Consider the following 24,326-nt stretch of genomic DNA (forward strand, 5'->3'; position numbering starts at 1 on the left):
AACAGAGTCGGGGAAGGGAGGTGGCTCAGCTGGTAAAGAATTCTCCTGCAATGCAGCAGACCCCAGTTCAATTCCTGGGTCCAGAAGATCCCCTGGAGAAGGGCACCCATTCCAGTATTCTTGGGCTTCTCTGGTGGCTCAGCTGGTAAAGAATCCACCTGCAATGTGGGAGACCTGGGTTTGATCCCTGGGTTGGGAAGATCCGCTGAAGGTGGAAATGGTTACCCACTCCAGTATTCTTGCTGGAGAATCCCATGGACAGAGAAGCCTGGCAGGCTACAGTCCATAGGGTCACAAAGAGTTGGACCCTTCACTTCACTTCAGGCAGGTGGAGAAGGGGACGCTTCCCAGTGAGCAGTTAGAAGCTTTTCTGTCCCTGCCTGGGTGTGGCAGGAAGGCTTTACAGGCCCAGGGCTTCAGACGGCGGGGCTGGTGACTCCATGCATCCCAGACTCCTTGCAACCGGCTTCCTCTTCTCACCGAGAGGGACGTTGTGAGCGTGTCAGGGGAGAGTTGGGAACTTCAGTCCCAGTCACCATGGCACAGTGGGTTTCAGGCCAGCCAGATGCCACATCAGGAAGCCTCCATCACGAGACTTCTCAAGGTCTTCTCCAAAGTGGAATGTAGGGGAACGCTGCAACGCCTCATTGTCAACATCCTTGTGAGATGTTTCCTCAAAACAAACATTTAAGGACCTCTCTCTTGAAATAATTCCCCAACTGGTTCAGGAAGGAGAAGCAGAGTTCTCTTTTTCACTTCACCAGAAACTCAAGCAGTGTATTCCTGAGTGGTGCCATGGGAGGCAGAATGCAATCACAGCTGGAAAACTTCAGCCTAAAACTGAGAAACACACTTCCCCACTTCCTCACACACAAAGGGGCAGTTCTCCAGTGCAGAGGGATCCCAGAGATTAACCACAGAGCTGAAGCCAGTCCTGAGCTCTTCTCTGCGTCATGTCAGGCCTCTGCCGGGCCCTCCTGGGGCCTCGCACCCCAGGTCCACCGCGACCCACATCCAGCTGGGTTCCTGCCTCCACGCTCCCGCCTGGGGTCAGTCAGCCCTCTGCTGGGTGATTTGTTTTCATGTCAGATCCTCATATCAACTACACACTATTATCATCCCCTTATTTCCAAACATCTCAGATGATGGATGTAGTATGGTCAGAGTCACTTGGGTAGGAAGCGCAGATGTGGGATTTGGTCCATAGTTTCAGCCAATGATTCTCACCCAAGTCAACACAGCAGAACATCTTTGGGATGGCTTGCCCTCCTCACCCCATGTGCCTTGGTATAACTCCCTACCTGCAGAGCATCGGACTGTAAAGCATATGTTACTGGGATTTTCCAAGTGAAGAATACAAAGGCAGAAAGTTAATTACTGGGATCCAGGTTCTGCATCTCAGTGCCCCACAGTGGACCATGGTCTGATGAGAAATGCCAGGTCTTCATCTTCCTTCTGGCAATCGAGGAAGAATCACATGGGAAAACCAGGCAAGGAGTAATTCCTATTAAAGAGCAATCTGTGTGACAACAAGGGCCTCTCAGGTGGCTCAGTGGTAAAGAATCCGCCTGCCAATGCATGAGACCCAAGAGACTCAGGTTCAATCCCTGGGTTGGAAAGATCCCCTGGAGGAGGAAATGGCAACTGCCTCCAGTATTCTTCCTGGAAAACCCCATGGACAGAGGAGCCTGGTGGGCTACAGTCCATGGGGTTGCAAAAGACAGACACGACTTAGAAACCAAACAGCAACAACAAAAGTCACAGCAGATTACTTCCCCCCAAGATGCTGCACGTGAGCTCAGGCCGCTTCTCTGTTCCAGCAGGCACCTGAGTGAGACGGAGCCTCTATTACCATGGCTGGGAGGAACCACAGTCCAGTCAGATCTGTACACTGGCTATTCCGATGGCTGCATTCTTCCTCAAAACAAAAATTCACAAGTATCACTTCCTGGGTAGCTCCTGTGCACTCTTCCTCAACAAAAGATGTGTCACACACCCGTGTGCAAGCACGAATACACACTCACACAGACCCACACACTCACCAGCGCCTTACAGACATGGCAGCCTGAACGCAGCGCCCTTCACGCAACGTGTGAGCCACAGCGACTCCCGCAAATAAATACACACAAGGGAAGGATGCGAGAATGCCCTCGGCACGATGCCACCAACTTGGGGGTGGCCAGCCCTTACAAGTTAAAGCTGTTTTTGTTGTTATCATTTCCAAAAGAAACCACGGAAGAAGTGACAGTCTTTGGAGGCAGGCAGAATACGCTACCTGTGGGAACCTAGGGAAGTTATTTCTCTTCTCTAAGTCCCAGTGTGCTCACCTGCAAAGAGGAGGTAATGACAGGAACCTCGTGGAGCTGTTCTCAGGAATATCAACATGTCCCTCAGACTCTGAGTTCCTAAGAGGGAATGTAAGCTATGGGTAAGACTAAAACATTAGCAGAACTTCCCTGGTGGTCCAGTGGCTAAGACGCCTCGCTCCCAATGCAGGGTGCCTGGGTTCCATCCCTGGTCAGGGAACTAGATCCCACATGCCACAGTTAAGACCCAGTGCAGCCAAATAAATAAATAAATAAAATATTTTAAAGGAATAAAACATTGTCTTAAATCTCATCTCACTTATCCTCAGTTCAGTTGCTCAGTCGTGTCTGACTCTGCAACCCCATGGACTGTAGCATGTCAGGCTTCCCTGTCCATCTATGGGCCTAAATTTCTATTTAAAAGAGACCCAGCTTAAATAATGAAAAGGGACCCTGCTTTGGCAGAGGTACCTGGGACAAGAAAACATGGATAGAATGAGAGAATACCAGTTTCACAGGAGACACTCATTTCTTGCATGGACTCAATTTCACCCCAGGACTACCCTGGTGGCTCAGCAGTAAGGAATCTACCCGCCAATGCAGGAGATGTGGGTTCCATCCCTGGGTCAAGAAGATCCTCTAGAGGAGGAAATGGCAACCCACGCCAGTATTCTTGCCTGGAGAATCCCATGGACAGCGGAGCCTGGCGGGCTACAGTCCATGGGGTCACAAAGGGTCAGACATGACTTAGTGACTGAACAACAACATTAATCCACTGAATGAAATACACACACACACACACACAGGACTGCTTGGGACGAGGGAACCACCTGTTTGACAAGTTCATTCCGAGCAGGTTTCCTCAGGGCATGGGAAGCCCGGGGATGTGACACCACATTCCGGACTAAAGATGTGCTGAGAAGGGACCCAGCCCCAGGGCTCTTTCTTAAGCAGGATCAAGTATATAGGAGGTGGAAGAAAAAACAAGCTCACATGTTTCAAGAAAGCATGCAAATATAAGAAATAATAGGAAAAAGGGATTCATAAAGGTTCAGTGATTCGCCTAACCTTGTTAACGGAATGTCTGTGATTGTAGTTATTACGAGCATCACATTGTTCATTAACAGCATTTCCCCTGTATTTGAAGACATAAATAGCTTATGTACGTTTTCAACTACTCTATGTTCAATTTTATATCTACAAGACAAAGTTCTGAAAGGCAGGGATAAAGTTCTAGTCACCCACACATCCCCTGCTGCTGCTAAGTTGCTTCAGTCGTGTCCAACTCTGTGCGACCATAGACGGCAGCCCACCAGGCCCCGCCATCCCTGGGAGTCTCCAGGCAAGAACACTGGAGTGGGTTGCCATTTCCTCCTCCAATGCATGAAAGTGAAAAGTGAAAGTGAAGTCGCTCAGTCGTGTCCGACTCTTAGCGACCCCATGGACTGCAGCCCACCAGGCTCCTCTGTCCATGGGATTTTCCAGGCAAGAGTACTGGAGTGCGTTGCCATTGCCTTCTCCAATGACTTTGTGGAATAGAGTTGACAAGAGGTTTGATTTGTGCCCTTTGAAGGGCGCCTTCTAGAGGCAAGTACTTCAAATAGCACCTCCATGCTCTGTTATAGAAACTCAAAACTCATCCATACATACATGTAACTGCAAAAGTAAAGCATACCCCGGACACAAACCCTGGAAGAAGTCAAGTCTCTATGATACAGTTACAAAATTGAATTTAGGCCAGAAACAAAGCCAGAGAATACAGATTTTTGTTTTCAGTTTTTGTTCATTGAAAGTAACAATTCCTTTCACAAAACAAGCTTTATAGGAATAGGAACTGAGTAATTCATCTTGTTATAATTCATAAAAAACAGGCTCCACCATTAGCTAAATACAACCATTTAAATACAACTTAAGAAGTATCAAAAAACCCTTAAAAAAAACACCAGTAGCAGCAAAAACATTGAACATTTGTAAACAAAATCACCAGTAACAGTTCAGGTCAGTTCAGTCGCTCAGTTGTGTTCGACTCTTTGCAACCCCATGAACCACAGAACACCAGGCCTCCCTGTCCATCACCAACTCCTGGAGTCCACCCAAACCCATGTCCATTGAGTCGGTGATGCCATCCAACCATCTCATCCACTTTCATCGCCTTCTCCTCCTGCCCTCAATCTTTCCCAGCATCAGGGTCTTTTCAAATGAGTCAGCTCTTCATGTCAAGTGGCCAAAGTATTGGAGTTTCAGCTTCAGCATCAGTCCTTCCAATGAATATTCAGGACTGATTTCCTTTAGGATGGACTGGTTGGATCTCCTTGCAGTCCAAGGGACTCTCAAGAGTCTTCTCCAACACCACAATTCAAAAGCATCAATTCTTTGGTGCTCACCTTTCTTTATAGTCCAACTCTCACATCCATACATGACCACTGGAAAAGCCATAGCCTTGACTAGACAGACCTTTGTTGACAAAGTCATGTCTCTGCTTTTCAATATGCTGTCCAGGTTGGTCATAACTTTCCTTCCAAGGAGTAAGTGTCTTTTAATTTCATGGCTGCAATAACCATCTGCAGTGATTTCGGAGCCCAGAAAAATAAAGTCAGCCACTGTTTCCCCATCTATTTGCCATGAAGTGATGGGACCAGATGCCATGATCTTAGTTTTCTGAATGTTGAGCTTTAAGCCAACTTTTTCACTCTCCACTTTCACTTTCATCAAGAGGCTCTTTAGTTCTTCACTTTCTACCATAAGGGTGGTGTCATCTGCATATCTAAGGTTATGATATTTCTCCCGGCAATCTTGATTCCAGCTTGCACTTCATCCAGCCCAGCATTTCTCATGATGTACTCTGCATAGAAGTTAAATAAGCAGGGTGATAATATACAGCCTTGATGTACTTACTCCTTTTCCTATTTGGACCCAGTCTGTTGTTCCATGTCCAGTTCTAACTGTTGCTTCCTGACCTGCATACAGATTTCTCAGGAGGCAGGTCAGGTGGTCTGGGATTCCCATCTCTTTCAGAATTTTCCAGTTTATTGTGAACCACAGAGTCCAAGGCTTTGGCATAGTCAATAAAGCAGAAATAGATGTTTTTCTGGAACTCTCTTGCTTTTTCAATAATCCAACAGATGTTGTCAATTTGATCTCTGGTTCCTCTGCCTTTTCTAAAACCAGCTTGAACATCTGGTCCATGCGTGAAACATTCATGGTCCATGGTTCACGTATTGCTGAAGCCTGGCTTGGAGAATTTTGAGCATTACTTCACTAGCATGTGAGATGAGTGCAATTGTGCGGTAGTTTGATCATTCTTTGGCACCAGTAACAACTCTACTCCTAATAACAAAGAATCCACAGTCTCCAAAAATATTAAATATATATAATAAAGAGAATATTGGTCATCTTTTTTCTTAATAGACAATAGTCAAACAATGTTATCAACAGGAGACACAAGCGATGTGATCGTAAGGCATGTTGCATGGTCTTTCTCGCTACAGTCAAGTACATCACGTCGCTGCAGAGGGTAGGCTTTCCAGAAGTCTTCTCCTCGCTGTGATCCTCGCACACCGGGGGCACTTGGAGGACTGGAAGCACTGCTTGTGAAAGCAAGCTCTGCACACTGCAAGCAAGGAGGAGAGCCATCAGCAAATGGGTAGCTGGTTTCTCAAATATGTAACAGACACTCATCCCCAGCCTGGGGAGAGAGGACCTAAAGCCAAGAGGTCTCTTGAAGACAAGAGGATTTGTCCCCAGTAGATCATGAGGATGGGCCTCCCTGGTAGGTCAGTGGTAAAGAATCCACTTGCCAATGCAAGAGACACAGGTTCCATCCCTGGGTCGGGAAGATACCCTGAAGAAGGAAATGGCAACCTGCTCCATAGTCTTGCCTGGGGAATCCCATAGACAGAGGTAGGCTACAGTCCATGACATCACAAAGACTCAGACACAACTTAGCAACTAAACAGAAACAACAACAAGGCCATGAGGACCAGTGAAACGAGCCGAGAGAGCCTGGGTAGTGGACTGCAGTGCCTCCCAGATCCGCTCAAAGACCATCCACCATGGGTGCTGGGACAGCTGGTGGCTGATGGCTCAGGAGGTGACATCCCTTCTCTAGAAATGACCCTAACTAAAGAGAGCTGCCTCTATCAAGGTTATGCCCCCTTGCTGGTCCCAGGCCATATCCAGTGACTGGTCAATATGAGGTTTAAAGGCCTGGCTGGTTCTCTGTCCCTAATTTGGGAAAATGCTGAAAATCCACCCCAGCTCTAGAGTTCCCTGAGAGATGCACTGAGCCTTCACGGCAACCATACCATTTTCAACTTCTTCCTTGGCCCAGTCCTGCTGCCTTCATACCCCCGTGGGTGTGGAGCCTGAGAACAAACCCCAGGGCAGCGGTTCGCAAACTTTTGGCACCAGGGACCAGTTTTGTGGAAGATAATTTTTCCATGGGTCAGGGTGGGGGATGGTTTTTGGATGATTCAAATGCATTACATTTTTTGTGCATTTTATTTCTATTATTATTACGTCAGCTCCACCTCAGATCATCAGGCATTAGATCCCAGAGGTTGGGGACCCCTGCAGTGCACTTGGGGTTGACTGTTCAATTACAAAACAGGTGCAGCTGTAACTTGCCCTGATGCAGAAGAACTGGGGGACAGGTCAAGCAGGGCGACCTCCTATCTCTGAACTCTGTTCCCTGAGACATCATCCTTTATCCCTGCCCCACTCACACCTCCTCCCTGTGCACCCCAAATTTTACCAGCTCCAATTCAACAGAGAAGCACACACTAGCATCATTCTACCTTAAGGAAATAACGCTATGCTTTAGTTATTAAGCTGTTATTAAGCTTGATAGCTCAGTTGGTAAAGACTCCGCCTGCAATGCAGGAGACCTGAGTTCAATGGGGTCCCAAAGAGTTGGACACGACTGAGCGACTTTCAGTTTCAAGCTTAAGTTAATTTTCTGCTTAAGTTAACAAACTTTGCACTTATGTTATTATACAGCTATTAAGCGTACGGTATTATGGTATTAAGATACCTGAACATCTTCTACACGTTGCAGTCTGAAATGGGAAAATGACAGATGTACTCCGGCAAAATTCACAAATGAAGCCCTTTCCTTGACATAGCTGTAAGAATAGGAGTCAAAAGTTAGAGTCTTCATGGGTAACATTTCTCCTGATGGAGAAACTGAGTTCCACTTTCACAGAACTCTATAAACACCAGATTTCCACAGTCCTCCACCCCAGATATTAAAATTTGTTATTCTAAAATCCCCTCAATTGGTTGTGGAAGTAACAAGTTTCTGCATTTACAAGGTTTATATAAATCTGTGAACTGCAATTTTCATAGAAGTCAAAATGAAACGTTCTGCACAGGACAAAAGATAGGCCTAAGCAACAGATCATATTTGCAGAAGGCCACTGAATGTCATGGATACAAGTAACAATTTAAAAACCTGTCTATGTCAGATGAAAGAAAAATTTCAGTTTGGTATTCTATAAGCCAAGACGGTAAACTCCTCTCACTATGCAAGAGTTCTAATGATACAGTTACAAAAACATCATTTTTTAGGTGTCTGTGACTCCAGCCTCTAGAAGGAACAGAATACTACCTCCTGCCACAGTGGATGGGTCAGAGCAATAAATGTGCGTCCATTTTGTCCGGACAACTGCATCAGGGTAGTTTGAGGCACCAGAGAAAGATCATGATTTTAAACATTTGTTCTTAAATGATCTCATTTTATTTCTGGGAGCTCCCCTGCAATTCATCAGTCCGTGAACACATAGAGCTCCTGTCCCACTGGATCCTGAGTCTATGCGGCTGCACTTGGCACATCAGAGCAGATGAGAATGGAGGGAGGCCACACGCCAGGCTGGGTGCTCAGACAACCAGTTGCTTGGCCCAGGCTTGCATACCAGCAGGACACTCTTGGTCTGGTACTGAACAGCTCTGAACCTCACTTCACTCATCTAAGTAGTGCAGGGGCTTCCCTGGGGGCTCAGTGGTAAAGAACCCACCTGCTAATGCAGGAGACGTGGGTTCAATCCATGGACTGGGAAGATCCCCTGGAGAAGGAAATGGCAACCCATTCTAGTATTCTTGCCTGGAAAATCGCATGGACAGAGGAGCCTGGTGGGCTACAGTCCATGAGGTCGCAAAGAGTCGGACACGACTTAGTGACTAAACTATGGCAATGAAAAGTGTTGCTGGCACTTTCCTCAGTTTGTGAGGGTAAAGCAGCTAAGTGCAAAACAGCCCACCCAGGATCAGCCGCAGAAAGGACAGCTCAGGGATACACCCGCTGGGGCAAGCAGATCTCACCTCACAGCTGGCCACGTGCTCGAGGGAAGCTTTCAGAATGTCCTTGAGCAAGGGCGCCAGCAGCCCTTTCTTGACCTTGACCATGTCCTCCAGGGAGAACAAGTGGAGCGCCTCCGTCAAGTGTCCCGGCAGCTGCTCAAATTCCTTTAAAGTGCTTCCGGAGAGAAAACCAGAGGAAATCAGAAACCCACCCACACAGGTCGGGGCAGGAACCAGGGACTGGGGAGAAGGGTTTGTTTTTTCCTGTCTCTCAAAACTGAAATTTTTCAACTCAACTTGAAAAAAAAAAAATAGCCCCAGGAACAACTTAACTCCCTACTTTACATTTTGCAAGTTTTGCTTGGAAGCCAGGAAGTTAAAATTCTGTAAATAATGATTTCAAAAAGCTGAATGAGAAAAGTGTCCTTGACAGCTGCCCATGTACACTTTGAGTAAAAGAAAACTTAAAATTTGGTTTTTGAGTCTTGACAACACGTACTGAGATAATAATGACCACTTTCTTCAACTCCAGCTCAATTTCAAGTCCATCAGTGTGACTGATAGAGCTCTCAGGAAGAGTTATTGATGCTATGACTCCCAAACCTCAGGTCCAGCACCGATATTAAGACACAAGCATCCAACTGAGTCGGGAAGATCCCCTGGAGAAGGAAATGGCAACCCACTCGAGTATTCCTGCCTGGGAAATCTCATGGACAGAGGAGCCTTGCGGGCTGCAGTCCCACAAGGAATCGGACACAACTAAGCAACAACCACAAGGGCAGGCTGCTTAAAGGCCCTTGGATGTCCCAAGGGCATTCAGAACTGTATGTCATCTTCCCCGAGCCCTCCGGTATCTTTCTGAACCCCCTATGTCAGTTACAGCATCACCATGCACTGCATTCCCAAGCCTACACTGAACTTGATGCTCTAGGGATACTGCTGCTGAACCCAGGTTAATTCTCTGCCCAGCTACAGGTGGTCCTGGCTCACACTATTTTCTCGGCCGGAGGGCCCCTGAACCCTCGTTTTTGCTCTGACTTGCTCTTCAAGCTCTGGCTCTGTCCCTAGGAAGCCTTGTCTGCCTGCATCCCCACCTTGTCCCTTAAAAAATATGTGCTGCCCTCCCCCATGCCCTCAGGAGCACGTGCACCAGTGACAGGCAAATCTTTGGCAAAGATCTCTCTGTGCTGACTTCCTCCCCAGACTTTCTCTGAACATGTGTCCTGTGGCTTTTTCATCTGAAGCACAGAGTGGATATTCAAGACATTTTTGCAGATGGTAAGAACTGTGGATGTTATTACATGTTACAAAGAAAACTGAGGCCCTGAGAAGAAACTAATTTTTCACCCCAAAGCCAGGAGGTAGAGCTCAAGGCCATATGATTATAAAGGGCAAACTCCTCCCCAAGAAATGTAATTCAGAAGTAGTGCATCATTAAATAAAGATCAGAAACAGAAAGCAGCTTTAAAAGAGAACAAAATTTTTTAAAAACCTATAATCCCAACTGGTAGCTCAGATGCTAAAGAATCTACCTGCAATGCAGGAGACCCTGATTCAATCCCAGAGTTGGAAAGATCCCCTGGAGAAGGGAATGGCAACCATTCCAGTATTCTTGCCTGGAGACTCCCATGGACCCACCCTGGGGACACAAAGAGTTGGACACAACTGAGAGACTAACACTATGATCTCAGCTATTATAACAAATAACCCTAACTCCTTGAGTAAGCTACTTTTCCTCCTCTTAAAAATATCTCTGCTAAATGAATTCACGCCTGTGCCTTTATGGCCACGGCCTCCAAAAGTTCATCCTCAGGACATACCTATGGACGTGGTCAGAGATTCACTGAAGCTGTTTGGGTGTGATTTTTTTTTTTTTTTTTTGGATAACAAAAGATATTTAAAATGTATTAGGTGTTCAGTAATAGGACAATACTTAAATGAATATCACATCATAGTACAGAAAACTATTATACAGCCAATAAAAGTTGACATGCCTCTTTATCATAGTGTTTCAAAAGGCAGTGGTACACCCATGAACACAGCAGCCCTAGTCACAAAAACCAAAAGAAAGCAACCCAAGATGGACGGATCAATCAACAAAAATGGAATATACAGACAATGTATGAATATTCAACATCACTCCGCCTTTCAAAGGAAATCCTGACACGGGCCACAGTGTGCGTGAAGCTTGAAGACATGATGCTACATGAGACCCCAGGCACAAAACAATAAACACTGTGATTCCACTCATATGAGGTACTTAGAATAGTCAAAATCATAGAGACAGAACAGAGAATGGTGGTTCCCACAGGCTGGAACAGAGGGTGGAGAACTACTGTGGGTAGTTTCAGTTTTACAAAATGAAAAGAGCTCTGTGGATGGATGGTGATGGTGGTTGCCTACCAACATGAATGTACCTAACCGCTTAACTGTACACTTATAAAGGGTTAGGATGGTAAATTTATATTATGTGTATTTTATCACAACTTAAATCCCCTGGAGAAGGGAAAGGCTACCCACTCCAGTATGCTGGCCTGGAGAATTCCATGGACAAAGGAGCCTAGTGGGCTACAGTCCATGGGGTCACAAAAGTTGGATACAACTGAACGACTTTCACTTTCTTTCTTTTTTTTTTTTTTTTTTTCAAAATAATAAAAAAGTCCACTGGCTAGGGTTGTTTTATACTTATACTGGTCCATTCTTCTTAACGTGTTAAATTCCCTGGTAGTGAGTAAGAACGTTTAGCAACATTCAAGAGAGTGTCTACATCGCCAAGGAGAGGCATGAGTCGGTCACTCTGCACTGGTGGAGACGGACCACAAAGAGTGTGGAGGTTATCAGACCTCCCATTCATAGCCCCGCCCAGCCCAGCCCGCAGCAGTACCTTTCAGCAAACCTGCAGGTCTTCAACAGCTTCTTGATATGAAACAGCTGCTCCTGGATTTCCTAATGTGAGAAACCAAACGGGGGGGGGGGGGGGGGGGGGGGGGGGGGAGTGTAATGTGATTAGTAACACTGGACATGCATAAGTCAAAATTAAATGTTAGTTCTAACCTTGAAAAGCTACAACTCTAGACAATAAGCCTTTGAAATGTACAGTCTCTAAAGCATATCGACTGTGCATATATATATAAAGCATATAATGCACAGTCTATAAAGGGGCCCATGACTGAGTCCAGAGATCTACAGAGGGCCCAGGAAGGACCCAGGTCTTGGGGAGTCTAAAGCTTACACAATGTCGGGGGCCTTCTTTTTAAAAAACACCAAACTATGTACAAAAGAAGGAGATTCTGTGATTGGAGACACCATGGATGTACCTGGAGGACATTATGCCAAGTGAGTGAAGTCCGACACAGAAAGACAAAAACTGCCTGATCTCATTTATACAGGGAATCTAAAAAAGTCAAGTACATAAAAGCACAGACTATAAGGGTGGATCCTGGACTGAGAAGGTGGGGAAATGGGGAGATAATTGGTCCAAGACACAGAGTTACAGTTACCTAGGATAAGACCATGGGGTTGCGAAGGAGTTGGACACGACTTAGCAACTAAACAACAAGGATAAGTCTAGAGATCTCATGTACAGCATGATGACTATAATTCATGAGACTGTATTAAAAACTGGAAATTTGTTAGGAGATTAAGTTTCAGGTGTTCTCATCACATACACAGACAGGTAACCCTGTGAGGGGATGGATATCTTAATTAGCTTGACTATCAGTCATTTCACTGTGTATATATATACATCAAGTCATCAGGTAGTACCCCTTAAACACATACAATTTTTCTTTAAAAGATGGTGGTGGTTGAGTTGCTAAGTTGTGTCCGATTCTTGCATCCCCATGGACTGTAGCCCACTAGGCTCCTCTGTCCCTGGGATTTTCCAGGAAAGAATCCTGGAGCGGGGTTGACATTTCCTTCTCCAGGGGATCTTCTCGACCCAGGGATCTAACCTGATCTCCAGGAATGCAGGCAGATTCATTACTGACTGAGCTAGCAGGGAAGCCCCATTTAAAAGATAATAAAATTCAAAAGCTAGGTACAAACAAAACTAGGCATAAAGGTAAGACTTGGGCACGGGCTTTGAAAAGAGCCTAAGCAGGAGAAGGTCTCTGAAGCATAAGCTCCAGCTGCTAGATGGTAAGTCCGCCCCTTAAAGGGTCTGTCTGAATCCCCGGAGCTGGGGGAGACGTCCACTTACTGCCGCAGGGCCCTTTTGGCCGCTGGACTCCCTCCCCCAGGAAAGGTGGCTGCTCACCCTCACTCTCTCCAGTTCCTTGGCCCTGGTGTACAAGCCGTGGCTGACGTGCAGCAGGTTGAAGATGGGCTCGTGCCATATGTGGTCCAGCAGGCATTTGGAGAAGTTGCTGACGTAGTACTTCCGGAAGTCCCACATCCTGAGGATCCGGGCGGGAATGCAGGACTCCGAGTAGGAGTGGCAGCAGTCGCAGAAGTACTTCCCCAGGTATTCGCAGTACCGGAGCCGCTTCACGAACTCTGCCGGGGTGCAATGGACGATGAGCACCAGGTCACCTGAGGCCAGAAACCCACCCGCGCCTCGCCCTCGCCTCCAACGCTGGCCCAAGGTCAAGACTCAAGATGGCTGTCCTCATGCTGCTGAAGCCATTCTGGGGAGAACAGCAGACACTGGAGGCCCTGAGTCATGGAGGGTCATGAGCTTCACTTTTGTGGAACGGATGTTGGAAAACAGAACCCTCCCCCCAGCACTCCTGGATTTGGAAGATGGGCCTTTAAACTGACACGGGGCCAACAGAACATGAGATTCAAGGTCTGGGGATTTGGTGGGAGTGCAGACCCAACCTCCTACTTGGCAGGAAGACTCTGACAAGCCCTAATCTCTTCAGGCTAATTGTCCTGAAGCCACCAAAACAGCCCAGAATTGGATTCTGTGATACCACAGGTATGAAAAATGCTTTGTAAATGATAACGCACTTTATGTATGCTATCGGAAAGTAGTACCCTAAAAGAGTTCCTGGATAAATCCATGAGGAAAAAACAACAGAAAAATGCACAAAGGATGGAAATACATGGGAAGAGAAAACATAACCAGTAAAGATCTGAAAAACATATATGGTGACCCCCATCCCCTACACACACACACACACACACACACACACACACACACACACTCCTTTGGGGACAGTCACTTCCTTAGGCAACTTTTCACTCCCAAGCCAATAAGCCTGGATTAAGTTCCCTGGCTATAAAAACCATAGCATTCTTGACTTTCTCTTTCATTTAAAGTATCACCCAGTTATTTACTTGGCTGATGACATCCTGTCAGCAAGCTCCAAGAGGGAAGGACCACATTCCAATCAACATCGCACACCTACATCTTCACATCTGAACCAACTCCGGGAGGTACTTTAAAAGTTGGTGGAATCATAGTCACACAGCTTCACAGTTTCAAACTCATACATTTAATATTTACTGAGGCACCAGGATACAGTGGTTAACCAGAGAGATATGGTCCCCATTAGACTTTAGCTGGGAGGATGAATCATTGAAAGAAAATCACTTCCAACTGTGATGCATGGCAGGCACTATGATTCTACCACGGCAGGCATGGTAGAAGGAAGTTCAGATGGACTTATGCTTCTTGTTTTTATTTCTTGAGGTGGAGATGCTCAAAGTCTTACTCCATCCCAGAATGCCTATCAAAGGCCAAGGGAACCCTTTCCAGCAAATCTTTTCTTCCTAGGCTTCCACAGGTCAGACCTATGGATGCTCTCACAGCAAACTAAGTGATTCCCACTCTCAAGTGGGCAACTCGCCTTTCTGATTGGGTGAAACCTGATTTTCTAGGCCCTCAGGCCACTCCCTCAAACTTTATCAGAGGAGTCTGGTTAGGTCCTAGGTAAGCCATCCAATCATTTAACAAATATCTTTCAAGTCCCAACTGTGTGCCAGGCATACTTGTAGGAGCAGGAGATAAAGCAATGGATAACACAGACCACATATTGATAATATGTATATAATAGGTAACTAATGAGAACCTATTGTATAGCCCAGAGAACTCTATTCAGTGCTCTGTGGTGACCTAAATGGGAAGGAAATTCAAAAAGAGGGGACATATGTAAACATATAACGGATTCACTGTGCCATACAGCAGAAAGTAACACAAGATTGTAAAGCAAGTATACTTTAATAACAGTCAATTAAAATAAAACAAGCCACATATCTGTCCTCATGGAACTTAGAATCTAGTGAGAGACAGATAATAGTAAGAAAAATCAATAAGATAGAGTATTTTAGGGAGATAAGGACTTGAATAAAAACAAAAATGAAGGGGAATATCAAGTGTATGTGTGTGTTTGTGGCCAAGAGGGTGATGAGGTGGAGTTTCAATAGGGCAGCCAAGGAAGACCTGAGAGTGCAGATGGGAAGGAAGGAAGGGAACTGACCCTGGTTGGGGGGAGGGAGGGCGTGACCAGGGGAGGACATTCCAGGGAGAGAAAAGCACAGATGCAAATTCCTGAGTCAGGAGTGAGCCTGTCACCTTCAAGGACCAGTAGGGAGGCCACGTGGCTTGAGCTCAATGCCCGATGGGGCAAGAGCTGGGAGATGAGAGTCGGAAAGTAATGGGCAGTCACAGTGAAGGTCACAGTGGCCTCTTCACCAAAGAGAGGGCAGTGTTATGAAATAACAACTTCTCATCGTGGGCACCTCTCATAAAAACAATGCATGTCCCCCCTTTCTGTGCTATACACTAGGTTCTCACTAGTCATGTACTTTATTCATAGTTGTATACATATGTCAATGCCAATCTCCAATCCCCAAAAAAGAAGGTACAGTCTATTTGTAGGACATACATTAAGTGAACCTTAAATATATATTCCAATATATATTCAGTGCAGTTCAGTCACGTCCAACTCTTTGTGACCCCATGGACTGCAGCATGCCAGGCTTCCCTGTGCTTCACCAACTCCCAACTCCTAGAGCTGGCTCAAACTCATGTCCATTGAGTTGGTGATGCCATTCAACCATCTCATCCTCTGTCGTCCCCTTCTCCTCCTGCCTTCAATCTTTCCCAGCATAAGGGTCTTTTCCAATGAGTCAGTTCTTTGCATCAGATGGCCCAAGTATTGGAGTTTCAGCTTCAGCTTACAATATACATTAGGTGCAGACAAATACTATTTGATTGCACTTATGTGAGGTACCAAGAAAAGTCAAATTCATAGAGTCAGAAAGTACATTGGTAGATGCCAGGGGCTGGGGCATAGGAGGTGGGCAGAGGGAATGGGGACAGTGTGTAATGGGGACAGAGTTTCAGTTTAGGAAGGTAAAAAGTTTGAGAGATGAATGATGGTGAGAGTTGCACAACAGTGTGAATATACTTAGTGCCACTGAGCTATACAGTTAAATATGGTTAAAATAGTATGTTTTATCCATACATGACTAATGTGGATGGACTAGTGATGTATGGATGTGAGAGCTGGACCATAAAGAAGGCTGAGAGCTGAAGAATTGATGCCTTCAAATTGTGGTGTTGTAGAAGACTCTTGAGAGTCCCTTGGACAGCAAGGAGATCAACCCTGACTATTCACTGGAAGGACTGATGCTGAAGCTCCAATACTTTGGCTACCTGATATGAAGAGCTGACTCATTGGAAAAGACCCTGATGCTGGGAAACATTGAAGGTAAAAGAAGAGAGTGGCAGATGAGATGGTTAGAAAGCATCACTGGCTCAATAGACATGAATCTGAGCAAACTCAGGGAGATAGTGAAGGACAGGGAAGATTGCATTAATGCAGTCCATGGAGTCGCTAAGAGCTGGACAGGACTTAGCGACTGAACAACAAGAGTATGTTTTATATTATGTGACTTTCATGACAATTAAAAAACATTAAAAAAAATACTGATGCAAACTGCTCAACTTTCTTTGGATGTATAGAGAGATAAATAGGAAATCTAAAATTGGTTATTTGGGGGGCTTTTTTACTTATGATATTTAAAAATGTAAGAGTACGGGTATGAAATTATGTAAATTTCATTCATATGCTTATTAATCAAATCACTGTTGAACAAAAGATTTGTTGCTATATATTGTCTTGCATGCACTTGAGAGAAATGAATATACCAATATTTATGCTTTAAGGTAAAAATGTCATTGCCTAATAAGTAAGCAACCCAATATCCATACTTACTAGGTTCTATTGGAGTTCCACAGCCAGCACAGAAAAAATTTTGGGCTATTACGACGAGATCCCTCCTGAGGACAGAAAATGACAACAGTTATTTTTCAGAAAAGGCCAACAGAGCATTTTTCACTGATTGGAAAAGAAGTTGACATCAGGGTGTTCTTCTTAGCTTCAGGGCTTAATTTTATCATTTTTTCATTTGGGAAAGAAATAGAATTTTTCTTTCCCAAGAACAGAGCTTTCCAGTTGAAATCTCTGGGTCTTTTAAAAGCTCTTGCTACCACCAAAGCAGACATCAGTATCACAAATAACCATTCCACCAAAGAGTCTTTAGAGACTTCTCATGGGGCATCCCAGAGTTCTCTCTCCTGAGAGAACTAGAAGCATATAATACATGGGAGGAGGTTCAGGGGGACAAGACACCATCCCCAAACTTACTTGGGAAGTTTACAAACGGATCCAGGGACATTTAGATGAATATGAGGTATTGTAAGACAATGGTGTCAAAGATTTTTGGTGAAAGATAGAATATTGAAGTGTTTGCTATTCAACTGTTAGTGTTGCAATTCCATACGGGATTTGGCAATATGGAGAAAGTTGTAACACTTTAATACAGTTTAAGGTCAGCAAAAATGGCCAAGGTAAAAATGCATGGTAAAAATATGTGTGCGTGGTAAAAAAAAAAAAATGTGTGCTTTAGAGAGAACCCAGAAAAATCCCAGAGGAAAGACAATCCACGTCAAGGGAAGTGACCCCGCCCAAGGCTTGGAGAGGGAGCTCTTCTCCCTAAGCAGCCCCAGAGAACTTCCTCAGAGTCTCACAAGAGGAAAAAAGAATATCAGGCACCTCTGTGGGGCACAGGCAATGACCATTGCCAGCCCCTTCGTAAACTTCTCTGCAGTTTGTACACTGTATTAAATACCAGCCAAGAGGAATGAAAAAGAATGCATTTGGTTAAAATATCCTTTTGTCTACAATGTCATATACTCTCAGAATAAACAAATTAAACTACTACTTTAAATTATGGGATTCCCAGGTGACTCAGTGGTAAAGAACCCACCTGCCAATGCAGGAGATGCAGGTTCCATCCCTGGGTCAGGAAGATCCCCTGGAGGAGGAAATGGCAACCCTCTCCAGTATTCTTGCCTGGAAAATTCCATGGACAGAGGAGCCTGGCAGGCTACAGTCCATGGGGTCACAAAGAGTCAGACATGACTGAGCAACTCAGCACAGCACTACTTTAAATTACTGTATATATTTATATATGTATATCTATATCCTTTTTGCACCATCTTATTTCTTTGTCTTTTAGAATTCTGTTACTTCTTAGAGAACAGAGATGTTTTCATTTGCATTCTGTCACATTTTTTAACTATAAGAGCTCTCCTCAAGATGAAATTTTCCTTTAAAAAAATGCATTCACTGACTTTTTATTTCACATTGCCCTGGAAAATAGAGTGGTCTAGTCTTAAAATTACTGTATGATATTTTTAAGGTTAATATGAGCCTGTTTACTTTTCAATTGTTATGTAATGTTCATAGTTAAGGAAACATAGTTAAGTTCTCAACGTGTCAAAACTTACAGAGACCAAAAGCCCACTATAAATGGGGTGCCAAGAACGCGAACTCAGAAAAACGTGCCCAAGTTTCTTTTTCCTAAAACAAATTTTCCTTTGTCCCTTGGTGTTTTATTTTTTGCCTTCACCCATCTCCATGAAGAGACAGAAGGAACCCATCACAACTTTTGTTTTAACTGGACTGGTGGTCCAAGCAGCAACCTAGACTTACTTGAGTGGTGGATGAATATTAAATATGATTTGAAACCTAGGGGGTGCCCAGTCTCCGGTCCCTCTGATCCTCGACTTCAGTTTAATTTCCTGGACGACTTCTGTGCTGGATTCAAAGTCTTTCTGGACCCGCTCTTCATTTACAACCTGCATAAATAACCCAGAAGAGGATTCAGGAGCAACTTACACAAGCACATTTCAGGAACTGAAATAAAAAGAACGTTCAGATGTATTCCCAACATTAACCTTTACCTTGAAAAATAAAAACGGCTTTTAAGTGAATAACAGAACCTGGCCAGAGCTGTCTCTGTGTCTAAAACCCTCTGCAGGAGAACTGCTTCAGACGCCACCCAGCTGAGATCACTCTGCTCGGTATTTTTAGTTAGTTCTTTTGTTTCCAGACTGCGAATTACTGTAAGTAGGTCAGTGTGAACTGGAATGCCTTCCTGCCTTGCAGAAGCTGAAGCCTCACCCTGCCTAGTCAATAGCTGACAGACACTGTGGATCTGAATCCCCTTTTCCAGGAATTGTTCTCTGCAGACACTGCCCAGCTTGTACACGTGCAGACCCCACCTCTGACCATGAAACTTTCCTCTTAGCATCTAAAATCAAGACTTCTCTGATTACCATCCACATCCTCCAGAGTTTGGCCACTTTTGAGCCTTATTTCCCAGGAAGATTAAGATGAACCATCCCCCAAACATATCCCACTACCCACAAACATGTTCTCCAACTACATTAAATGACTCTGCTCAACAAACACCACGGGGACTTCCCCAGTGGTCCAGTGGTGAAGACTCTGTGCTTCTACTGCAGGGGGTGCGGGTTCGATCCCTGGTCAGGGAACTAAGATGACGCAGCCAAAAGAACCAAAACCCAGAAGCACCAGGCACCTCCCAGTCACTTCTACTCCAGCTGCTCCTTTGCCAAGAGTGCCCTTCATACACCCCTACCTGACCTGCTACAGTTCTGCCTGGCCTGATACCTGGCTTAAGTCCTGAGATCTCCATTCAGCCTTTCCAGGTTCCCCTGATGACGTGGAATACCGCCTCCCTTGCACTTCTGGTGTGCTTTCTCTCCTACCCGATGACGGCCTCTGCCACGCCATCCTCTGCCCACACTGAGCTGCCTGTTTGGAGGGTAGAGCGCTCCACAAGGGGACCAGCCTGGACCTTCAAATGAGGCAGCCTGGGAGCTCAACTTCTGCTCTACCACTGACCAGCCCCGCTGAGGGTCTGCAACTAACACCTTAAACTTAAAATAACCGCCATGGTGGCCTAGTGGTTAAGAATCCACCTGGCAATGCATGGCACATGGGTTTGATCCCTGGTCCGGGAAGATTCCACATGCCGCAGGGCAACTAAGCCTGTGAGCTGTAATACTGAGCCCATGTGCTGCAACAAGAGAAGCTACTGCAATGAGAGGCCCTTGCACTAGCCCTGGCTCACCACAACTAGAGAAGAACCTGTGCCTAGCAACAAAGACCCAGCACAGCCATAACCAAATGAGTAAATAAATAAAATAAAATTAAATTAACAATAGCATCTACCTCACAGGAGATATGTGAGGATTAAGGCATGAATTGCTGAGCACAGGCCCTGGTGCATTACAAACGCCCAATAAACATCAGATTCGTCCTTTCGAGTCTCCCATAACGCCCAGCCACCATACAAGGAAACACAGAAACCTCTGATGCGGAGAGCAGGCAAAATGAGAATTTAAGAACTGAAGATCAAATTCTGTTGAGACTTACTATGGAGCCAGCTGCATCGAGAGAGCCTGCCAGCTGATAATGAACTTCTGCCAGCATCCAGCATTTCTTGAATACGCGGTATAACTCTTTGGCTATTAGCTCAGCAGAATTGAAGTTTGGCTCATGAATGACACTGCAATGTAAGAGATGCAAACGTGGAAAATTATTTTCATAAGAAGTGTGTTAAGGGTCTTTTGCTGTGGGTTTTTAACTATTTCCCCTCCCCCCTCGAAAAAAGCAGAGGAGGTGACACAGAGCAGACCACGTGTGCACCAACCACGCCCCAGTGGTTATCTCACTTAACACAGTCCTCCACGTTCCACAGAGCAGCTGGTGTTTATTGAGGGTACCAAGGTGGGAAGGGGGTCGTGAGAAGAGAACCAGGTTTAAAGTCAGAAGATCTGGGTTCAAGCCCTCTCTTTTGTGCCCCCATGGACTGCAGCCCAGCAGGCTCCTCAGTCCATGGGATTTCCCAGGCAAGAATACTGGAGTGGGTTGCTATTTCCTTCTCCAGGGGATCTTCCCCACCCAGGGATCAAACCCATGTCTCCTGCATTGGCAGGCGGATTCTTCTCCACTGAGCGAACTGGGAAGCAAGTTCGAGTTCCCCCACTGCTATTTAACAGCATGGTGTCTGGATGTACATCTCATCTGAACCTCAGTTTCTACACCCATAAAATTGGGTTTAAAAACCCCTGCCCATCCCACCCATGAGGATTAAATGATAATGTGTACAAAAGTCTTTCAAACAGTCTAGAAGCACTGTAGGAACTTTCGTGGTGATTGTTTCATTTCTAAACAGTGATCCCTGTCATTGGAACTGGCTGAATTTAGCCCAAGATGTCAGAGGCCTGGTGTGATGGCCCAGGGGTCTGTGTGCTGATGAAAGTGGGAGGGAGATACCTCTTAGAGGTGTCGGAGGAACATCCACAGGGCTCTGTGGTATTGCTGAAATCTCCAAGTTCTGTGGGAAAATAGAAGAAAAGGTAATGGAGAGCTTTTAGTCTGTTTCTCTTAACCACAGTCAATTTGATACGAACACAAAACTAGCTGCCTACATCTCAGAAAGGACCAGTTATTCAAGATCTCCATCCTTCAGGGTCTTTTGCATTTCTGTTGTGAGACAACAGCTATTATGAGGCCACAGATGGGATTTTAAAATATGCTCATCTGAAATTTCACCAAAATATAATGGAGGGGGCCAAACAGATATCAGACCCTAATGGTATCTGCTTTTGCATTCAAATCTACATGAGATGAGGGATTAATATCAAGACATCGTATTTTTTTTAATATCAGGGACACGGTCTGATTTGGGGAGGGGTTTGCCTGAATGACACTGTCATGTACCGTGTGTGATGCGTGTCATCAGGTGTGTGGGGGAGGGTGCCTCCGTCACGGCCCATGAGTTTCCAAATCTCACCTACGATAACGAAGTCATCAAAGTCACATTTGCGGTCCTCTTCTGTCACCTCTGAGAAAGTAGGTGTTTCAACCACTGGGCTGACCTGTAACACACAACCTAGAGGAAGAAAGGAAGAAGAGAAAAAGACTGTCCAACCTGCAACACCCGGCTAAATTGAAATGGAGGAATGAAAGGGCTGCGTTGACTTGAAAAGGATTTTAAAATTCAGCTGCAATAATTAGGAAGGTCAGGGGGTGAGGAGGGAGGTGGGAGGGGAGTTCAGCATGGCGGGAACACATGTATGCTTAGGACCGATTCATGTTGATGCATGGCAAAAACCATCTCAATATTGTAAAGTACTTATCCTCCAACTAAAATAAAAAGGGCAGGGAGCTATTTTTGTGTTGTTCTTATGTTCACAAGATTAAGTGAAACAGACTGATGAGTCTATTGGGGTCCATAGGAGTATTCTACCTCCTTCCATGGAAGTTTGGAAATTTCCACAATACAAAGTTTAACAAATGGGAGAGATGGGAGAAACAATCTTTTGTTGTTGTTGTTCACAGTAAGGAAAAGAATACAGGTGACGTGAACATTGTACTAGGTTGAGTGTGTGTGCTCACTCACTCGGTCGTGTCCAGCTCTTCGTGACTCCATGGACTGCAGCCCACCATGGGATTTCTCAGGCAAGAATAACTGGAGTAGGTATCAAACCCATGTCTCCTGTGTCTCCTGCATTGGCAGGCAGATGCTTTACCACTGAGCCACCTGGGGAGCCCACTAGGTTGAATATGTTCCCCTAAATGTCCCCTACCCAGCACCTGTGAACATGACTTCATACTGAAATAGGGTCCTTGTAATCAAGTTAAGCTGTGGTCACGCTGGATCAGGGTGAGTCCTAGAGCCAATGTGAGTGATGTTGTAAAAAGACGGAAGTTTTTACACAGACACGGATACTCAGAGACCAAACATCCTGTGAACATGGAGGATTGGAGGGATGCTCTACAAGCCAGGGGCAGCAGCGACTGCCCGGAGTCTGGAGACAGGCAGGGACCAAATTCTCCCTCAAAGCCTCTAGAAGGAACCAACCTTCCAGACAATTCCATGGCCGACCTGTGACCTCCATGACTGTGAAAGGATCCATTTGTGTTGTCTTATGCCACCCAATTTGAGTATTTTACTACAGGACCTCCAAGACACTAATACAAATATGTTCATGCTTTTCTATCTCTAATACCAGTTTGGAGAATTAGCCTAAGAATGTCTTTACACAGAGAGAAAGAAAAGTGAAAAAGGAAGGTTGTGATCACAAAGGAGTTTTTAAATCCATTTGAAGTGTTAAAATATTGAAAGCCACCTAAATGCCAAATAACTGGGGAAAGACTTTGCAAATCATGCTGTTACTTCAAGAAACACCCTCACTGAAAAAATGTGATCACAGATAAACCATTCTAGCTGGGGGATATCAGCTTCTCAGCTTTGGTTTCCTCCTGGGTTAAATGGGGGCAGTTTCACCCACTTCTGTGTTTCTTACGCTCTTTTGATCATGATCAGCAGTAACATACAATTTACTTTGCAACCTGGCACAGGCATAAAATATATATAACTGATAAAGTTCCAGGAAGCCTCGCTCACTCCATGTGAGGTGCGTGCTGATACTGTGCAGTTGTTTGCTTGCCTTTTTAATACTGTCTGGATCAAGCTGCAATTTGTTGAACTCTGCTCTACCTCATGAAGTAACCTCTATGACCACAAATGTCACAAGGGTGATACTTGATAAAAGATCCATTTTTTATCTGGGTGGTAGAAATATTTTAAATTTTTATTTAATATATTAATATTAAAAAAAATTCAGCTAGACATGAGCTTCCAGTCAATCATTCAACACATAAAGTATTTCAGGCAAAGCCCTACCTGTGGATTCCCAACATCTGCGGATACCCAGTGCATCACGGACTCCTTGTTACCAGGATGAATGAAAGAGGACAACGTGGGGAAGGAAGCCAGTGTAAAGAAGAGGAATGCTGGGTGACAAGACAGAGGAAGGGGAAGAGCAGGATGGAGCCTAAGAAAAAGCACGTAGATTTCACAACTGAGTGGTACATGATGACCAATTCCAAGCCAAGTGGCAGAAATGGCGGGGATCATCAGGTTACTCCAGAAGGACAGGGTTTGACAGGTGTGTGGGGAGAATACAGCAGAAAGCTTCCTCATATTTGCCCCCACTCACCTTCATAGCCACTGTCAGACGAAGTGGAAGACCCAGATTCCTGCTTTACGTGGGTATAAAAGGTCCCTTCCAAGTCTGCCTGACTGTTCCCAAGTGACCTGCCAGCCTCTTCTGTACTCCAGGTCTCTGTGTGCTGCTGACTTAGAATATTACACTTCATTTTCTCCATGACTGATATAATAATATCTGCAATGTAAAAGTGGGCATTTTCCTGTAGAGGCAAAGATGATCAGTTAAAATTCTCACAAGCATAATCAACTTGGTTTTTTTCCCCCCCAGTGAGGGTGTATTAGATTGAAAAATCAAGAAGTTATATTTAAGTGAAGTTAATGCATAGATATGTATTTATTTCACTGTGTTATCATAGGTCATTACATCAAGAATAG

At 45.1% G+C, this 24,326-nt stretch overlaps 1 protein-coding gene across 7 annotated transcripts in view; it reads right to left on the minus strand.

The window, feature by feature from the left end:
- Positions 1–4,069: 4,069 nt before the first annotated feature.
- The window catches only part of RUBCNL (rubicon like autophagy enhancer), a 42,662-nt gene continuing 22,405 nt past the window's right edge, over positions 4,070–24,326 (minus strand). For 6 of the 7 annotated variants that reach the window (XM_055542070.1, XM_055542068.1, XM_055542066.1 and 3 more), the window contains 11 exons: positions 23,941–24,151; positions 21,729–21,827; positions 21,209–21,269; positions 20,306–20,438; positions 18,554–18,699; positions 16,772–16,836; positions 12,862–13,100; positions 11,488–11,549; positions 8,625–8,778; positions 7,339–7,429; positions 4,070–5,916 (listed from right to left, as the gene is read on the minus strand). In XM_055542070.1, the coding sequence (XP_055398045.1) occupies positions 5,804–5,916; positions 7,339–7,429; positions 8,625–8,778; positions 11,488–11,549; positions 12,862–13,100; positions 16,772–16,836; positions 18,554–18,699; positions 20,306–20,438; positions 21,209–21,269; positions 21,729–21,827; positions 23,941–24,151 (1,374 nt within the window). In that variant the 3' untranslated portion in view covers positions 4,070–5,803. The remainder of the gene's footprint in view (positions 5,917–7,338; positions 7,430–8,624; positions 8,779–11,487; positions 11,550–12,861; positions 13,101–16,771; positions 16,837–18,553; positions 18,700–20,305; positions 20,439–21,208; positions 21,270–21,728; positions 21,828–23,940; positions 24,152–24,326) is intronic. The other variant, XM_055542069.1, reaches the window with a different exon arrangement.

The sequence above is a fragment of the Bubalus kerabau genome, chromosome 12 (genome assembly GCF_029407905.1).
Source record: "Bubalus kerabau isolate K-KA32 ecotype Philippines breed swamp buffalo chromosome 12, PCC_UOA_SB_1v2, whole genome shotgun sequence".
Classification (NCBI taxonomy): Eukaryota; Metazoa; Chordata; class Mammalia; order Artiodactyla; family Bovidae; genus Bubalus; species Bubalus kerabau.